We start from the raw sequence: 18,126 nt of genomic DNA on the forward strand, positions 1-18,126 counted from the left end.
TACGTTGATGACCTCTTGATCATCGCAGAAGAGGAGGAAGCGAGTTTGACGCAAAAGACCTGGGGGAAGCCAGCCACATCGTTTCCATATGAATGAAAAGAGAAAGGGATGGAAAACTGACCCTCGATCAGACGGTCTATGCCGTCTGATCAAGGCAAGGCAGATGCTAAGGCAGCATCATCTCTTGGATCCTGGAAGCAAGTACCAAAGAGGAGAAAGCAACGACCGAATGAGAGAAGACCTGCCGCGCAAGTACAGACAGGCAATTGGTGCGTTGCTTTATCTTGTCGGAGGAACAAGACCGGACATGGCTTTTGCCACCACTTACGTGAGTCAGTTAAACGAACATCCCACAGAAGAGAACTGGAGTGGCATAAAGCACATTCTTCGCTATGTGAAGCAGACGAAGAATTGTGCACTAATCTACCAAAGAACTGGGAAGTGTGTGCAGGTCTTTTGCGATGCAGACTGGGCTAATGACAAGGCTGACAGGAAGTCATTCAATGGTTATGTGTTGACGCTAGCCGGCGCTGCAATTTCCTGGAGCAGCAGGAAACAACAAAGTACTGCACTGTCAACCGTCGAAGCAGAGTATATGACCATGTGTCATGCTACAAAGGAAGTTATGTGGCTAGAGAACTTCATGAAGGAGCTTGGTGTGCACGAGTTTCTACAGGAACCACAGGTCTTGTTGGTAGACAACCAGGGTGCAATTGCGCTGGCGAAAAATCAAGTCACGTCGGAGAGAAGCAAGCACATTGATCTGAAGCACTTCTTCCTGAGAGAAAAGGTGGAAGAAGGAAAGCTGCAACTCCAGTACAACAAATCGTCGAGTAACTCTGCAGACCTCTTCACCAAGGCCTTGAATGGAAGGCTGACCCTCAAGCATTGTGAACGTTTCGGTGTCAAGAACGTGGACGTGGCAACAGTCCATTAAGGGGGAGTGTTGGTAGTGTAATGGACCGTTACCAGATGGCACCACGAATCCAGCGCTAAGGTCGTGCAGCCGTTCCACTATTGTTTCTATTTTTCCCCTCTCTTCCCGCCTGATAAACAAGATGGCAGCTCGGCAGCTGTATGTCGTTTCTTCATCCCCAAATCCACTCGATCCACGTCCCAGAAATGTGGTCACTCTGCGCACTTAAGGTAAACGAACAATACCCTCCTCTCCGCACCCTCCTCAAGAGCTGCATTCTTATTCGGCATTACAGGAAATTGTAAACGTCTCATTTTTTTTTTTTTTTGGAACACAATTAATAAGAAGTCAGTCTCTGCTTGCACATATTGAGCAGTAAGCTAGTACCATCTATTAAGCACCGACCGGCATACACTCACTAAACTTGGTATCACCCTGAGCACACCTGCTACTTAGCATGGTATTCTTTTTATCACTGGAAAGAAGCACAGGGACAAGCAACCAGAAAATCGGGTGGCCTGCATCAACACTGCGCACTGGCCCAAATTGAAGCAAGCTATTTTCACAAAAAATAGATGCAACAGCTAAGATTGCGCTTGACCTGCACACCATAGACTGGCTCTATTCGAGCCCAGCGACTTTCACAACTAATAGCCACAACAGCTACGATCGGGCTTGACAAACACACTGCAGACTGGCTCTACACGAACCCAGCTACTTTCAGAAATAATAGCCGCAACAGCTACGACCGGGTTCGATTTTTACACCGTAGACTGGTTCCGCTGAAGCCTAGCTACTTTCAAAACCAAGAGCCACAACGGTTGAGAGCTGAGCGATCGAGCTTGATCCACATGCACACAAAACAATTTCCTGAAAAACAAATAAGAGTGCGCTCGAACTATGTACAGGGGTGACACTAAAAACATCATTGTGGATTGTACTCAGGGTTAGCAAAGCACCAGTCAATGTGCGGCCAGCAACTAACGTGGTTGGCCCGAAAGGTTGGGCCTTCGGCCACAAGGTCTTTGTGGCCCCCGGGGTCATTTTCCTCAAGATGCCGAAGTCCGGGGAACGAAAGATTACCAGCCTTTGGACTGGCAATTGGACGAGGATGAGGCGCCCCTTCAGCCTGAGGCAGCACTGCTGCCGTTGGAAGGGCGACCACCACCATCAGGCCTACGCTGACCAGGACCGTGTTGTCCAGAACCAGCTTGGAGGCCCAGCATACCACCTGCAGGCTGCAGACAGGCAGTATTATAAATACCTGTTTGCGCAACAGGCGGAAAACATGCCACTCAAATGAAAATGTGTCCTTCCTTGGCTAAATACAGCCCTCGAGGAGCTCAGAATGGCACAAGCAGAGCACAAAGCAACAAGGGAGACACAGATTGCGGCTATTTTTTATGGAGAACAGTGCAAAAAAAAAAAAGTCTTAGCCCTGCTAGGGCAGGCTGCTCAACAAGAAAACCCATAAAAAAAGGGGGGGGGGGGGGGGATTGTAAATATATTAAAATATTTTTCTTAGTCCTCTTCAATGCCCCCACCTTTAGTTTCTAGCATGCACAAACCTTCCAGTTCATTATTTCGTTTGGCAGCATGCAAGACTAAAGAAATGATGGCTTCATAGAAAGGTTGCAACAACTTTTACACACTCGGCCAATTAAAAGCGAACATCATAACCACAAAAACACCTGCCACGGCCACACCTCAAGCAAAATGTTTGCCTTCCGCACCATTGCATTTGTACAGGGTTTTTGAGACTTCACCGCCGAGTGGCATGCAGGCAGCGTCAATGCGTTTAGTATTTGTGTCGTGCCGTGAATGCCGTGAAGTTCCGTGCCGTGAAGTTCACTGGCACTGCAGTTTTGATGTTATTGATATATTAACTCTTCTGGTGCTGGAAAATCACAGTGTCTGCACAATACACCAAAATAGGAACACGCACAAGCTACGGCACAAAGCGAAATCATATTTGGATACCATTCAATTACTGTTGGCTCTAGGGAGGGTCAGTGGCGTATTACAGTTCGGAAATTGTATAGCAAAAACTCGCAATGCAGAACCCAGGGACCCTGAGTTCAAAGCTCGTACCTCAATCCACACCCCTGCCCATTGCACAAGAGAAAGACACCATGTTTGTTCAACAGGAAACTATACTGTCTCACCGTCACTTGGCAAAAAGCAAGTGATATGGTCCCCTCCAGCCAATCGGTGACAAAGGCAAAGCGTAACCCAAGCAGTTAAAGAAGTGGGGAAGGAGGAACTTGGGAAGTTGCTTTCCCTCCCCTGAAACTTAACCTGTAACTCAAAATTGTCCCAAAAGCGGCATTCTTCTCTTTTTCGTTTATCTCTCTGATAGCACTGCACGCACCTAGTGAGTCAAGTGTCTCTTCCCAACCTGCTGATTGGTTTTCTTAGACCGTAGTCTTCGCCTTTTCCCAACCCAGTTATGATGTAATGGATTACAGAAAACCTGCGGCAAACAAACAAAGAAAACCCAAAGGAGTTAAAAAAGAAAAAAGATGTTTAACACAATCACACTAATATCATAGCAATGTTTCGGAAACAAGGCTAAAAAGAACAATAAGAGTTTTTTTTAAAGTGCTGAAGTTACACCCAGCAAATTATTTTGGTTGAACTATATTTAGCTACGCAGCGAAATGGCATGCTTTGACTCTGTATCTGTATTTCCACAGAAAGTTGACCCCACATTGGCATCAGAAAAATTAACGTCGTCATTATCGTGTCTGACAGCGTAAGAAACGCAGAGTGTCTCTTAATATGGTCACGCTTCTAGGTTTGCAATTATTTCTTACCAGCAAAAGTCGAAAGCTCATTGGCGGAGGCGCAAATTTAAGATACTCGGAACGTACCGCACCCTTTAGAACAGAAAACAGCGTGATGTACCCAAAAGCTATAAATCTAACAAACTGAGGTAATAGGACCTGTGAGGATCATGGACACAGAGAAGTCAGGATCGGGTATTTCAGCTCATTGTCTGTGGGGTTACAACAACAAACAGAACCCTTCACTCCACTTATTGTGATGCTCGATACAACTGTACTCAGCAGTTCTTTTGCCAGGCCCCATGATACTGCTGCTGTTTGCCATTCGGTGCAGTCTGTCTACAATCAAATTTTATCTACAACCTGGCATGGTGGCTATCTTAGGATACACTGTGCACATAAACCGGTTTGTTCATAGCCTGGCTATTCAATGCGCAGTGTGCCCTTTGCGCTTTAGAAAAAGGTAGCTCTGAGACATCTCACAGACACAGTTTTTCTGAAAGCAGCTCTCCATAACACCAACCTTTCGATTACAACCCGTGTTGTTCCGTAAGCCTGGTTGTACGCACACTCCACTGGCGCAGTCGGCGATCGGAAAGGCGCTATCACCCACGCCCTGCACGGGTAGCCGCAATGGTCAGGCCGCCGTACGCGCCCGTCGCGACGTTCTCCCCGTCACTGCTCTGCGACAGCACGTAGGAATCGTGGATGCTTCCGGGTCACATGGCACCACATTCAGGATCCTCGAGCGCGCGTCCACAATCAGCTGCAAGTTGATAGAGTGACCGTAGTGCTTGTTGACGAACAGTTCCTCGTGCACGGCGGCCCTTGGATCCGAACGTGGGTGACGTCGATGACTCTCACGACGCCCGGAAAGCCGCCCATGACGTAAAACTTCTGCTGCAGTTCGGGGAGTTCCGCTGCTGTTGACCACCCGAAGGAGGAAACGTGGTTTGCACCGTCAGTTGCATACTATAGCAGTTTTCATTGCCGACATAGTCCTCAAAAGAACGAAGCTTGCCGCGAGATATGATCAATACATGTCATTCGCTACCGTTTTGAAGAGTCTGCTCCTTTTCAAAACTCACTCAAGTATCCACCAGCTGTTTCCACTGACAAGTTGTGAAACTCGTTATTTCAAAACTGTTTTCGTAATGAGGAACTCACCGTGATACGAAAGACCGTGCCACACCAAAGACAATAAAAATAGAGTGAGCTTGGGGAAGGACCACTACACAACGTTTTGAGGACGCAGTGACGGCGCTGCATGTTGACCAGAAGGGGCTTTTAACTGACGAAAACAAAAGTCTCGATTGCTCCAAAATTACTTCGCAGCTGGCCGCTTAATAAATGTAACATATAGTCGAAGAGGAACGTTAGAAATAAGACTGTGTTCTCACCTCCAAGACTCCGGTGATGCGCATGTTGCTGTCGCGGCGAAGGCGAAACCGAAACCTCGTCAGAAACGTCGAAGGTGTCGAGGGGGCGAAATCGGTCCTGGAAAACACGGTCCGACGGTGCCGCGGAGTGCATTCATGCGGCGAAGATTGTTTGGAGCCGGTGTCTTGTGGCCACGTCCGACATTTTGTTTACTCTGAGACCGCCAGTGAGCCTCCTCGGTTACTGTCTCAAGATCTGAGACTAGAGTTGAGTCAGAGACTCGGTTTTGGTCTCAAGTCCAGACTAAGTTTCGTTTCGAGCAAGTGGCTAACCTCTGAGACTGTCTCAGTTTGGGTCTCCGTTTGGGTCTCAGTTTGGGTCTTAAATCGGCCGCCAGCTAATTTGCTACGGGGCTGTCTCCCGGCTTGAGACACAACTTGAGTCAGAGACTTGGTTTCAGTCTCAAGTCCAGACTTAGTTTCGTTTCGAGCAAGTGGCTCACGTTCGGTCTCGGCTGAGACTGTCTCAAGTTGTGTCTCAACTCTTTCGAGCAAGCGGCCCCTGATGTTATAAGACACCAACGTACTGGCAGTTTTCATTAAATCGAGAACAAGCACACCGTCCTTGACCCGTCGCATAACTCACTAGGCTCAACGGGCATAAAAAGAATATCTTCATACGGCAGTTCTTTTCTTTCCAAGGGAGAAAATACTTGCATTTTAAATGTTTTTTTTTTTTTTTTTGTCAGCTAGAAGCCCGAGCTCATAGCTTTATCTTCGGCAGTTGCTTCTGCTAAGCAACAGTTCGTGCAGCCGATGTGCCTCTGTGAGCAAAGATCTCGCACTTGTGGCCTACTAGTGGAAGTGCCGTTCCGGTTAATTTACAAGAGAAAAGGCCAAGAAGCAAATATTTAAACAAAAGAAATACTCCGTCAAAAACACACACACACACACACACACACAACAGATTAGTATAAAATGTGTGTACATGTTATATGAGCAGAGGCTGCAGGCTGCAGACCTTTTTCGGTCGAAAATGAATCGAAAATATAAAACTATATTTAATGGCGCTTGAGGCATGGGAATTGAGGTTCGAATCCGCGGGAGGCTTGCGGGCCGCATCCCAAACAGTCGCGGGCCGCGTGTTTGACACCCCCCCTGCTCTACATTCTTTAACGTGAGGTCATGATCTTGATGAGCTTCGACATCTTCAGGATAAATGACTCAGTATCTTCCGCTGGGCCATAAGGCCCTTCAATTTTCTTGCGGTAAAAAAAAAAAAAAAAAAAAAAGAGGCCTCTTAGCACCTCCTGATTGAAGAGACGGAGTGCTGGGCCAACCCTCATCTTTTTAAAGCTGTTAGGAAAAAAAAATAATTTGCTGATGTGAGGCCATAACCTTTAACGTCACATTTTCACAGTCACTTCTCCAAGCCTTTCTAATGCAGTCAGCGTGCACAGGACCCTTCGGTGTGTCCAAACCAGTGCCTATAAAACCGATTTAGCAGATACTTTAGAGTGCAAAAAGTCCGAAAAAAAAATGTAGAGGACGACTGTCATGACTGCCTGCATTACATGAAGCAGAGTCTCCCTGTCACTCCTTTTAATGTTGCGGGACGACGACTGACGCCGATCGAACTCGAGAGGGGCACGAAAAAGGGAACGGTCTTCTTTGCAGGACCGGTAGCCACTGTTGCATCCCGGCACGGGCCCCAGGAATCGAGGTTAGGGAGGGGGTGTTCGGGGGGCATTGAGAATATAAGAGTCGTTGCGAATTAAAGGGTTGCTTTCGGAAAAACAAGGGGGGAGTACACCCCCGTAGAGGGGTGTAGGGAAATCACTGCCCCGACACAAAACACGTCCCGTCTCTGTTGTCCCGCCGTTCTTCCGTCATTGCACGCGTTGTCTACATCACACTGAACGGCGCCGATCACAATCCATTTCACTCAACCATTATTTAAAAAAAAAAACTGCAGCAAAACAAGGCGACGACGCGAACCACGCGATCACAAGCAGTACGACCACACGGCGATCCGAGCGGGAAGGAGCACGCCTGTTACCCGCAGCGCCCCCTGGCGTTCTTGCGCGCCGTCATCGCTACGCCGACCTCCTCCCTCCGTTGCTTCTCGGCGCGGACGACACACTGCCCAGTTCTAGTACACCATATTAAAGGGGTCATGAAACGAATTTTGGGCTTGGATAAATGATTTTGAATTGGGACGTTACTACTAGCATATTTTTTAGTAAGCCAAAAGAAAGAGGGGAGAAAGCCAAAAGCCAGCGTTTCGCTACTAACATCACTAACATTTAAAAATATAGCGTACTATTTCATGCCTCCTTTCCTTTGAAAGCTGTCCGCCTTTTCACTGTGACACCGGTGATACATTCGCGGTATTCAAAGCACGTCAGCGGTGCTGAAATGACGTCAGCCAACCCCAGCTCACGCACTGGACACGAGAACTGCGTCACTCGGACGTATGCGATCGTCAACACCAATATCCGTCAACGAGTATTTGGATTCGTGGACAATGAGTGCCCGGACGGAACTTATCGTCACATGCGTTCAATGGTGTGCCTAAAAAGCACGATGGAAGCTCGGAGTCATCGCACCGGTGCCAAAACATGTCACGACGACGTGATTTTTCGTTTCGCCTTTAGGCTGAGGATTAAAGTTAAGGAGGAGAAAGTAGAAAAATCGTTTCAGGGCCATTTTAAAGGGGTCATTAAATGCTTTTTCAACTTTTAGGGGCGAAGCTCCTTAGGGGCTAGCCAGAGCCGTATATGTAGAGAGTTTGGTCAATGGGAGGCGCGGGCAGAGTCAGGGCGTGCGGCAGAGTCTGAAAGAGGGCTTGGCATGCTCTCTTGACCAACCAGAAGGCGAAAAGAATCCTTTAGCGGTGGTAGTGGCAAACAGTTCAGATCAAAAGTTTATGTTCGTATATGGTTTTAATAACCGCGTAAGAGTGAAGTGTAGTGTGTAGTAACTCTTAGTGGTTGAAAATAGGGTGCACGTGTTGCTTTGATCATGATCATGCAGAAAGATGTAAGAAACGAACGCGCCGCGCAACTCTGTTTTGCGCGAACAGAGTACGACCGTTCGGACAGCAGATTCCCGGCCCTGGGCGCTTGGCGTAAGGATTATGTCGATCGTTCCGCTAGTCGCACTCTTCCACCATCATTTTGGATTAACGTGATTGAAACATCACGTGTACCATATTTTCAGCCATCGAGAGTTACTCCAATGCAGTTATCAGGTTTGTTTCTCGCGACCGCCGCCAGGGTATTATTTCCGGCTTCTGGTTGGTCACATTCAAATTTCTGAAGACGCCCTGGAACACGCCCAGCCCGCGTTCGGCCAATGGCGCCTCCTCATTTGTCTCCTATACTTCCCAACGAATGGCCAAACTCTCTACATTTACGGCTCTGGGGCTAGCCATGTCCGTATGTCCGTCCGCCGTCGGGTGCACGTGCTCTTGCTCGTGAGCTCATGCGCTCACGAGCACGTGAGCTCATGCGCTCACGAGCACGTGAGCACGTGCTCCCGTGCTCGTGTAGGGCAAAAAAAAAAAACGCATCTCCACGTGGTGAATGATGTTGATTGGGGCGAACACTGGATCACGGATCGGGAGCTCGTCGGTGTCGCCACCGGCAGCCATTGCTTGACACCAGGCAATACACGCAAGTCTATGCATGGGAGAAACGCACACAAGTAAAAGTATTGAAGCATGTACGCTGTGCTCAGAGGCGAGTATCTTATGGTGTGCTTTGATCCTTATGCCGGGTGTTTGGAGATCGAATGGGTATTTGTCAAACGTTCGAACGCCGACTAAAAAAATTAAACGTACCGGAGCACCTACGGCTGAACTGGCAAGCTTTCTCTCGTATGGGAGTAAACAAAGGAACTTTGCCGTCAATGAGACCGTCCTCGGAGAAGCCCAGAAGTTGATGAATGACAAAGAAGTTCCATCTCGACAGCGGCCTTCCGGGAGTGAGCGAATTCCGCGTAGCAAAGCCTTCGAGCTTGTCGTCTGCTAAACCCAACTCAACGAAACCGCCACCGACTCCGCGGTAACTCTAGATAACTCTCGCCTCATTGAGCTGCACTACAGCGGAGTCACTCTCGACCACAAAATATTTATTTATAAGAACTGCGAGGGCTGTCAGATTTCATGTTTGCACGCAAGCTATTTGACGGGCTTGTCGAAAAGCATCCAAAAAGTTTCAGTGCCGACAACAGCTTAGAAACGGGGGAAACGGCACTTTTTCTCGTTCTGCCCATAGAGTCCCATGCATTGGCTGGTGTCAATTCATGGCCGCCGGTGGCGACACTCGGCCCCATAGAGTTATTATAATGTACGCTAGAGGTTCAACTGGCGCTAGTGTCTATGCGACTTCCGTGACGCAAATTGAAGCAGACAGCAACCAGTCTACTTTTCCAGTCTTCCTGTGTATTCCTATGGGAAAGCGCGCGTGCATTTTGTCTCTTCGCCGGAAAATAACACGGAACACTTTGGTTATTTGGGTCGTACCGAATAGTATGTACCTTGATTAACACTGTAAAAGTGTAATTGCTTTAGTTAGCGCATTTTTCTTCATCAGTGAACGATGTTTAACTTCGCTACATTCCAGTCCCAAACGTGTGTTCCGCAGCAGGTGTGTAAAAACAAGCGACGATTCGAAGCAAAATTACAATCGAAAGGAATGTAGAGTGTGTTCAAGGCTCGCCAGCAATCCGGTGACGCTTATATATTGCTAATATGCCAGTCCTGTCACTATATAAAAATGACCCCGTCGTGCATGAGCGGATAAAAACATTCAAAACGTAGAGAATAAAGTCCGTGGGCTGTAAAAGTTGTCTCTTCGTATTGTTTTTTCTGCCGGGCAGCTTTTATCGGGCACTTGTTCTCAAAGATTTCGAGCGTGCGAGTGATATTTTGAACGTAGAACAAGCAGCTTCGCTCAGAGCAGAAAGAATAAAACGGTACTTATTTAAAATAGGAATAGATTACGTGGCCTTCAATTAATTTTGATCGTATATGCACGTGTATGTTACTGATCCGGTGTTACTGCGTAGTTCTTGCCGTCTTTGTTAATTTCCAGATGTTCTTCGTTCGTTTGGCACGTATATCCCCCACGCTGAAAAGCGCCGACGTCGTGTTCGCGCTAACAGTGTCCGACAGTGTACATAAATACACGTACGAAGCTGTTTTAGCACCGTTTTTAATGCGATGAATTTGAAAGAAAAACACCGTAACTGACCATTTATTTCGTCGGCATGACTGAGAAATGTTCTAAGCTACCTATTACGTATGAATTATTCGGGATATTTGCTCTTATGATAGAGCGCAGAGAGAAAATGCACCCGCTTTTCCCCATAGCAATGCATTACCGGAAGTCAATTTTCGACTGGTTGCTGTCTGCTTCAATTTGCGTCAGCACACTAGCGCCACTTGAACCTCTAGCGTACATTATAATAACTCTATGCTCGGCCCCAGCTGCCGAGGCCGCGGTCCGCGATCCAGCCTGCTTCAATAGAGATCAGTAGGGGTGAAGCAGGGTTGGGCAGAAATACTGAAAAATGTATTTGTACAAATACTGGGATACATTGAAATAGTAGCTAAAATACTGATACTAAGATACATCTGTAAAAATGTATCGCGATACGTATCGGAAATACATTTTAAAAAGAGGCAAAAAGTATTTGGAAATACAAATACAGGAATACATTTTAGGGAAGGCAGAAATACAAATACAGAAATACTGATACTGCAATACATTTTCCAAATTTTTTGAGACGCCAACTGAGATGAAGCTTGAAGTTTGAGGTGGATGTTTTCGATCCCGAAATTACTTTCCTGCAGGCTTGGTACTTTGCCTTGAAAGTAGTGGTTTCGGACGACAAGGAGTCTTCAATGGGCCCAAAAAAACGTTCCAACAATTGCTGACCGCGGTCCCTTCCATGACATTTTGTCTGTCTGACGAGGGAATCCTGTCAACATTGATCACATTATGTCACGGTGTAGTGAATTAGAATTCTTTATCTTTAGGTGTGGCCTTGAACATGAAACTTTACCATTCTGCTGTATGAAAGGACAATGCGTACTTTCGTTGTAGGCTACCTAGCTGAAGATCGTGCATGCAGTGTCATTTGGAATTTTCGAGAATAGTGGACCACCTGAAGCATCTTGGAATACATGTCTTATCTTCTGTTTTACAGTTGAAAAAACGATACGGTAGCATCCCTGTTCTGAAGGTCCTTACTACCGACCCTCCACCACGGACGCACGGATTGCAGTCCTCAAATTTTGCCTAGCATTATCCAAACAGAGACCTCGTGGATTGCGAGCTGATACTGCCGGCACAGGCGCGAGCTATCCGAGAAATAGCGGTCTCGAGACTAGTCGCGGGAGTACGTAGTCTGGGATGGCACAGCGAGGACACTTCTGGCCTCCTTCTAGGTTTTGGATCACCAGAGCAGCGGGTCACGTTCACGTCGGCCGATGACGTACCCTTGAGCCGTGCAATGTTACGGGCGCAGCCGCAGATGCATTCGAATATGTGTTGAACTTCACAGCGTGAGTCTTCCTACTATCTCAAGTCAACCACCGCCTGGCTCGTGCTGCAACGGAATGTGACTCAGCTTTGCCGGCTGGGTGTACTCTGTACGCTAAGGCGAGAGAGACGGTTAGCAGCGGGAATTGGATGCCAGCAAACAATGACTCAAGAAATTCCTACCTAAGGACCTGCGGCAGAAGATGCTCTGACTCCACTCCTGGCACGCCATCTGGTTTGAGTCCCCGACTACGCAACACTTCTCAGAAGAGGGAAGAGGACGTATAGAAAAATACTTTGCAGAATCAAAAGGAACCTTGGTCAGCATAGCAACAATACCCCAGCATCTCCTTGACTCTGGTGCCCTTAGAAGTTAAAAAAAAAAAAAAGCGTTCGGACCTTTTTTTTTTTTTTTTTCGAGGGGGGGGGGGGGGGGGGAGTATTTTTCAAGAAATGTAACGAAATACATTTGATCCTGATTGTATCGCGATACAAAGGAACATTCAAAATGTATTTCGATACAGGAATGCAGATACTGGTAAAAAAATGTATCGCGATACAGAAGTACAGATACGAAATGTATTTCTGAAATACTATCGCGATACATTTGTATCGCGATACTGCCCAACCCTGGGGCGAAGCTCTGGTGGTGCTTGTCTGCGTAGACGGTGAGCCGCAGCATGCCGAGCCTTTCGTTCGTTTTCATCCATGTCAGAAAGAGAGTGTGTGGTATGGAACGTGGTTATATCCGCATTTGAGCATTTGACCGCAGCGTGACATGGATGAAAACGAACGAAATGCTCGGCATGCTGTGGCTCAGCGTCTACGCAGACAAGCACCACCAGAGCTTCGCCCCAATCAACATCATTCACCTCGTGGAGATGCGGTTGTTTTTTTCCTTCTTAGCTTTCCTCCTCAACTCATGAATCGCACACTTTACCAAACGGTTAAATAAGACGGAAAGGAGGGACTCCCCTCTTGGTCGGACCCTCGATCGTGTAACTGGACACTGTCATTCTTCTCCTAGAAATCTTAATTACAAAAGCGCAAAGGACAAGGACATGTCCTTGTCCTTTGCGCTTTTGTAATTAAGATGTTTAACCAACTAGCGCAACAGTTAATTTTAATTCTCCTAGAAAATTAGTCCGTCGCTCAAAACTCGTACAAAAATTGCTTTCCCCACTCCTTTCACCCCGGAGCTGACTGTGCTCTGGAAGCTACGTACTCCTCGGGCCAGCCACACTTTTGCCACGTGATCACGCTCCCTCGCGCATACCCACGTGCAAAAAATTAGTTAAGGTGATGAAAGGGAGGCGGCTGATTGGTCCGGCAAGCGCATGGCTGTCACCGCACTGTCAGCTTAGGGAGAAGACAATAAGTGAGGTCCGGCGTCGTGTGACGTGCGTTTGTTCCGGGTGAGCGCTTTGGGTACCGCGGATGTATCACAGTGAAAAGGCAGACAGCTTTCGAAGGGAAGGAGGTACGAAATAGTCCGATGTGTTTTCAAATTTTTATGCCGAAAATCAGGCGTTTGACTTTCTACCTTCTTTTTTTTCGCCCACTAAACAATATGCAGTTAGTAAAATCTCAACCTAGATTCATTTATCCCAGCCTGAACTTCGTTTCATGGGCCCTTTAAAGGAAATTTATCAACACGCACATCCCGAAATCCTGTGCTGTCGGAAAACATATTATACACTTCAAAAGTGCGATGCGACAATTAGGCTAAAATAAGTTTCACTCACAGAAATGTTTTCTTGCTCAATTATAATGTTAAATGTTTTATTAAAGGTGTTCTCGTTGAAAACATAAACATTGACTGCAGCAGACCCCAATGCATCAAAAGGAAATAAAAGAACATTAAATATTCTCGGCTTATTGTTTCCTGTCGATATTTTCTCTTATATAGGCCCTTTGCACACGCGCCAGATTACATCCGCAATTGCTTACCTTCTTTTATCTTACCACGATACCGAGCCACTATAACGGGCGTTGACGAGCCTCTACAAAGGCCAATGCTGGGAAGAAAGACACCGTAGAATCTAGAATGGCAATAACCTGGCCTGCTAGGGTAATGATGGAGTGAAGTAAACTGCGTATGAGGAAACAAAAAGGTCGGTCATGGCGGCGCCTATGTACAGCTGCTGCAAAGCGTCTATACTAACATAAGACTGTGATGGCGCAGACGAGCTGGTGTAGATTTATCATTTTCTTGAACCACCTGAGTCTGGGTGGAGAACTAGAAGGACCGAAAATGGAAGGGATAGGAACATAAAGACAGAAGGAGTTGTCTCAAAGTCAGCTGAAAGTTTTGTTTAGGGACACTTCCTTATATACCTAAACCTCAAACGTCGCCAACCAATCACCGCATTTAATAAACCCAAACTTCATGTGCACATCTCAACAAAAGACATGACCTATTTCCCGGATTTGTCATCGTCCTAGTACACAGAAACACTCTTGCCTTATCCTCCGGCAGTCCAAGCTTCTACAGACACAGACGGAATGAACCTCCTACCTCTTTTTGAATCCTTACCGAATGTGCTGAGCAGAGAACGATAAACGCCCTTGCTTGAAGACCTGATTTTTTTCTTCTTTAATGCGGTGATTGGTTGGCGACATTTTAGGTTTTGGTATATATGGAATCGTCACTAGATAAGCGTTTAGCTGAGTTTGAGACGACGCCTTCTGTCTTTATGTTCCTGTCCCTTTCACTTTTGGTTCTTCTAGTTCTCCACCCAGTCTCAGGTGGTTCAAGAAAATGGTAAATACACTAACATGCTTCTAGACAAAATTAGGAAATTGTTGTTTTTTCGACCTTTATGAGTTGCAGGCTTTTTGCTTTCTGTGGCCGTCTTCACTAAAAAAAGCTTTCCTCCCCATGCTTTGCAAATAATTACAGTAGTTTTTTTTTTCAGGCAATAAATTCTCGTATGCAATATTTTGCCATCAAGGGGAGGGGCACAACGGCGCCTGCGCGTCGGTCACCTACAAAAAAGAAAGTCGCTTCTCGCAGTGCCTAGATAGAAAGTGGCTTACCATAGAGATTCACACGCTTCCCCCAGCGACCTCCGCGCTTCCCCGTGCCACTCTGTTCGGAAGCGCCATAATTCGCGTTGTGAATGTTACGACAATGTGAAATTCGGGACATTTTGAAGATTTGGGGATTTCTGGCGGGACGCGGAACACGAGCCCTCAATGCGGGACAGTCCCGCGAGTCGCGGGACGGGTGGTCACCCTAAGAGCACGGGTAACGCTACAGAGCACGAGCTCTTGGCAGTTGATTCCAGTGGGCGAGCTCAGCATTGGCGCCTCCCGTGGCTTCGGCCTCCCGTTCCACTCGTTTTGTTCCAAGTAAGCGTAAAACAAAGCGTTGCTCTGCTTTTCAGCATATGAGTTGTGCGGATCGAATCTCGAGGCAAATGGCAACAAAACCCCAGATGGGGGGGTTGCTGTGCTGAGAAGGTGTTCTGGGTATGGAGCTTCTTTCTTATGCAGCTTACACTTAAAAACACCCAAAAAACGTTCTTTTTCCCTTTTTTAAAACACTTTCACTGGCTTTTTGTTGAGCTCGGATAGCCATAGCCCCTCAAATTGATCCTTTGGGTCAAGCTCCGATCAACGCTAGCTCCGCAAGCTCCTTTTTTGTTCCCTTTGCTGTAGGAAAATAGAGAATAGCCCATTATGATTATTAAATTATATGAGTTTATTGAACCGAAATGGTTTTATACATATAAAAATTTTCACAAGGATAGGCTCTTTGGCACTACGGATGTTAATGCCAATAAATATGTTGACTAACTTTGAACTCCAGCGAAGACAGCTATCGTCGAAAAAAAATTATCTGAAATATATAACGTTATTTTAGTTCGTCATAAACTAATTTCCTTGTTTTATTACGTGTGCATGGTTTGTGTTGCCATTTTCAAAAGAGAGAGAGAAAAAAAAAAAGAAAGCGCTTTAGACTTTACAATGGTATCTTAAAGCACCACTCCCCCAACTCACGATATTTTGTGGATTTTTAGTACGGGCTTTGCTTGGTCATTACTTCTAATGTTGGTGGAGCTATTTTCATTAATTTAAATTGTATACATAGATTCACTTTTATATCTCATTTCATCAATTTAAATATAACGCGTGCAGAATGCAGAAGCTTGAGGAATTTTATTATGTGGCACGTAGTGTGGATGGTTGAGCTTGGTGTCTAAGTTACCCATAGCGAAAGAGGGACATGGAAGACAAACAGAAGACACCTGCTTTCGACATGAAACAAAACGTTTCCTTGCTTCAACTAGCCTACCGAAGCTCGACGGAGGAGCGTCGCCAAGAGAGGGAGAGAGAAGGGTCAGTGAAAGAACTAGCTCTCCGTGCACGGCGGAAGTTGAGTGTCTGCTTGGTGTCAATCGACACGTCACCGTTACCCTGAGGGCCGACGGTGCCCTCGTGGAGGAGGGAAGAGATGGGAAGGTTACGGAGAAGAGTAGAAGGAGGAGAAAGAGGAATTTTGTCCTTTTGCTTTTCGGAAGAGCCCTCTCGCCTCGCAGGAACCGAGTCTCTTGATCCGAAAGAAAAAGAGAAGGGCTCGACAGGTTTCACAGATAAGATTTAATGTGTACAGATTCTAAAATTTCCCTTCTCGAATTGAACTGCCTGCCCCCCCCCCCCCCCCCCCCCCCCCCCCCCCCCCTTCCTCCACCCCTTTTCTTAGGATTCTGGTTCGCGACAATTCAGGTGTGCAGGACGGGCAGTTTTTCTAAAAATACTACATATGAGTTTGCAGAGAAAGTCAAGAAAAGTAAAAAAGAAGTACCCACCCCTATCGTATCATGATTTCGTATTCTTACCCCTTCTCAACTGTCTGTGATATGAGCATTACGGTGAAAAGTACGAGTAGCATTTTTATTTTACAATTAGTCGCTGCCTGACTGGAAGCCTCGTGCTGAAAAAAAAAAGAAAAAGATTGGAAGGGGATTTAAAAATCACTTTGAAAGGGCTAGAGACAAGAAAAGGTCACAAAAAAAAAAAAGAAAAGAAGCACGGCATAAAGAGGCGAGCAACAAATTAAAAAAAACGCTTTAAAAAACAATGAGTTGGTCGTTTAATTTTTGCAGGACATTACAAAATTGCGCAGTCGAAAGGATCAAGGAAACAAGTAGACATTTCATTCTATATCACAAGAAATTTTTATAGTAAGTTAGAAAAATATGTTCTTATTTTGTTGCTCCAAAAATATTCGCAAAATTCTTGAAACTATAGTGCAAGTTGAAATTATTTACTTTTTGAATAAAGGGAACAGGTGGAGTTAAGTACCGTAATTACTGCGGACTGAGTAGGGCAGATTTAACTGCAAGTGGAATCTGGACAACACAAAAAAAACTTTAAATCATCGACGACATGAATTTATCCTAATAACTTCTATGTATTTTTTCATGTTATACAAATATACCTCCACGCCCTACAGACGAAGTTCAACAAAATTCTGCGTTGAACACGGTCGAATAAACCGACAGGTTTTGAATTTTCAAGTTGTCTCCGCGCGTTCGGCATATCAAGGTAATAATTTTTGGCAGAATCACATGGCAGAAATAAAATTATAGTTTAAATCATTATCGCCGGAATTCACTACCAGTAACACAGGTTGCACTAAAAATTACATGAAACGGAATATAGCGTATATATTAACACGCCGACATTTACACGTATATGTCCACGCTGCAATTAACTTTAGCTCCTTTTTTATGAGAACTACTTAAGATTTCTGTTTTTTATATGACATCTGGCATAAACTTATCTAAGTGAGAAGGTTTTAAGTTATGCTGAATGGAAGTTTGATTAAATAGAAATCATATTACTACTCACCTGAGCAAGTGATCGTGTACAAAACAAAGCAACGTGAGCCTGATAATATTTATACTGAGGGTGGTCTGACAAACAGAGATAATTTTACTACTCACCTGAGCGAGAGATGGCGTGGAAAAAAAAGCAACATGAGCCTGCCGATATTTATACCAAGACATTGTGATACGCTAGGCCCCTCCTAGGAAAGAAAAAGGTAGTGCCGCGGAGTTCATTGCTCCTCGTTTTGTGTTTTCATACTCGCAGATTTTATTTCAAGTCCATAGCCTGTGTAACAAGTGCGTTGTGGCGTGGTCTTTTGACATTTCCTTTACTCCGCAGTCTACGTAATTCGCTATTGTTGGGCCACATTTCCGCCTAAACTTTTTAAAATTTGTTAAATGTACATAAGGTAACGAAAAAATCACCATTAATACGTAAGAGTAGTGGACATGGCAAGTTTTTTTTTTTTTTTTTTTATCTTGGAACTACATATCGATCCCCGTAGGTTCGTGGGTGAGCTTAATGCAAGCTTATGCGCCAAGTTGTCTATAGTTGGTTATATCTATATGTTGAAATAAAATAGACACATATTTTTTAGAGAAACCGCTGATGGCTTACAATTTTGTGTACGCTGGTGGAACCATTGCCATGCTACC

At 45.7% G+C, this 18,126-nt stretch overlaps 1 protein-coding gene across 1 annotated transcript in view; it reads right to left on the reverse strand.

The window, feature by feature from the left end:
* The window catches only part of LOC120843865, a 72,053-nt gene extending 55,524 nt beyond the window's left edge, over window positions 1-16,529 (reverse strand). The window contains exon 1 of the mRNA XM_042291887.1: window positions 16,480-16,529. Coding sequence (XP_042147821.1) covers window positions 16,480-16,529 — 50 coding nt within the window. The remainder of the gene's footprint in view (window positions 1-16,479) is intronic.
* Between the last annotated feature and the right edge of the window lie 1,597 nt (window positions 16,530-18,126).

The sequence above is a fragment of the Ixodes scapularis genome, unplaced genomic scaffold (assembly GCF_016920785.2).
Source record: "Ixodes scapularis isolate PalLabHiFi unplaced genomic scaffold, ASM1692078v2 PGA_scaffold2__306_contigs__length_199485367, whole genome shotgun sequence".
In the NCBI taxonomy this organism is placed as follows: Eukaryota; Metazoa; Arthropoda; class Arachnida; order Ixodida; family Ixodidae; genus Ixodes; species Ixodes scapularis.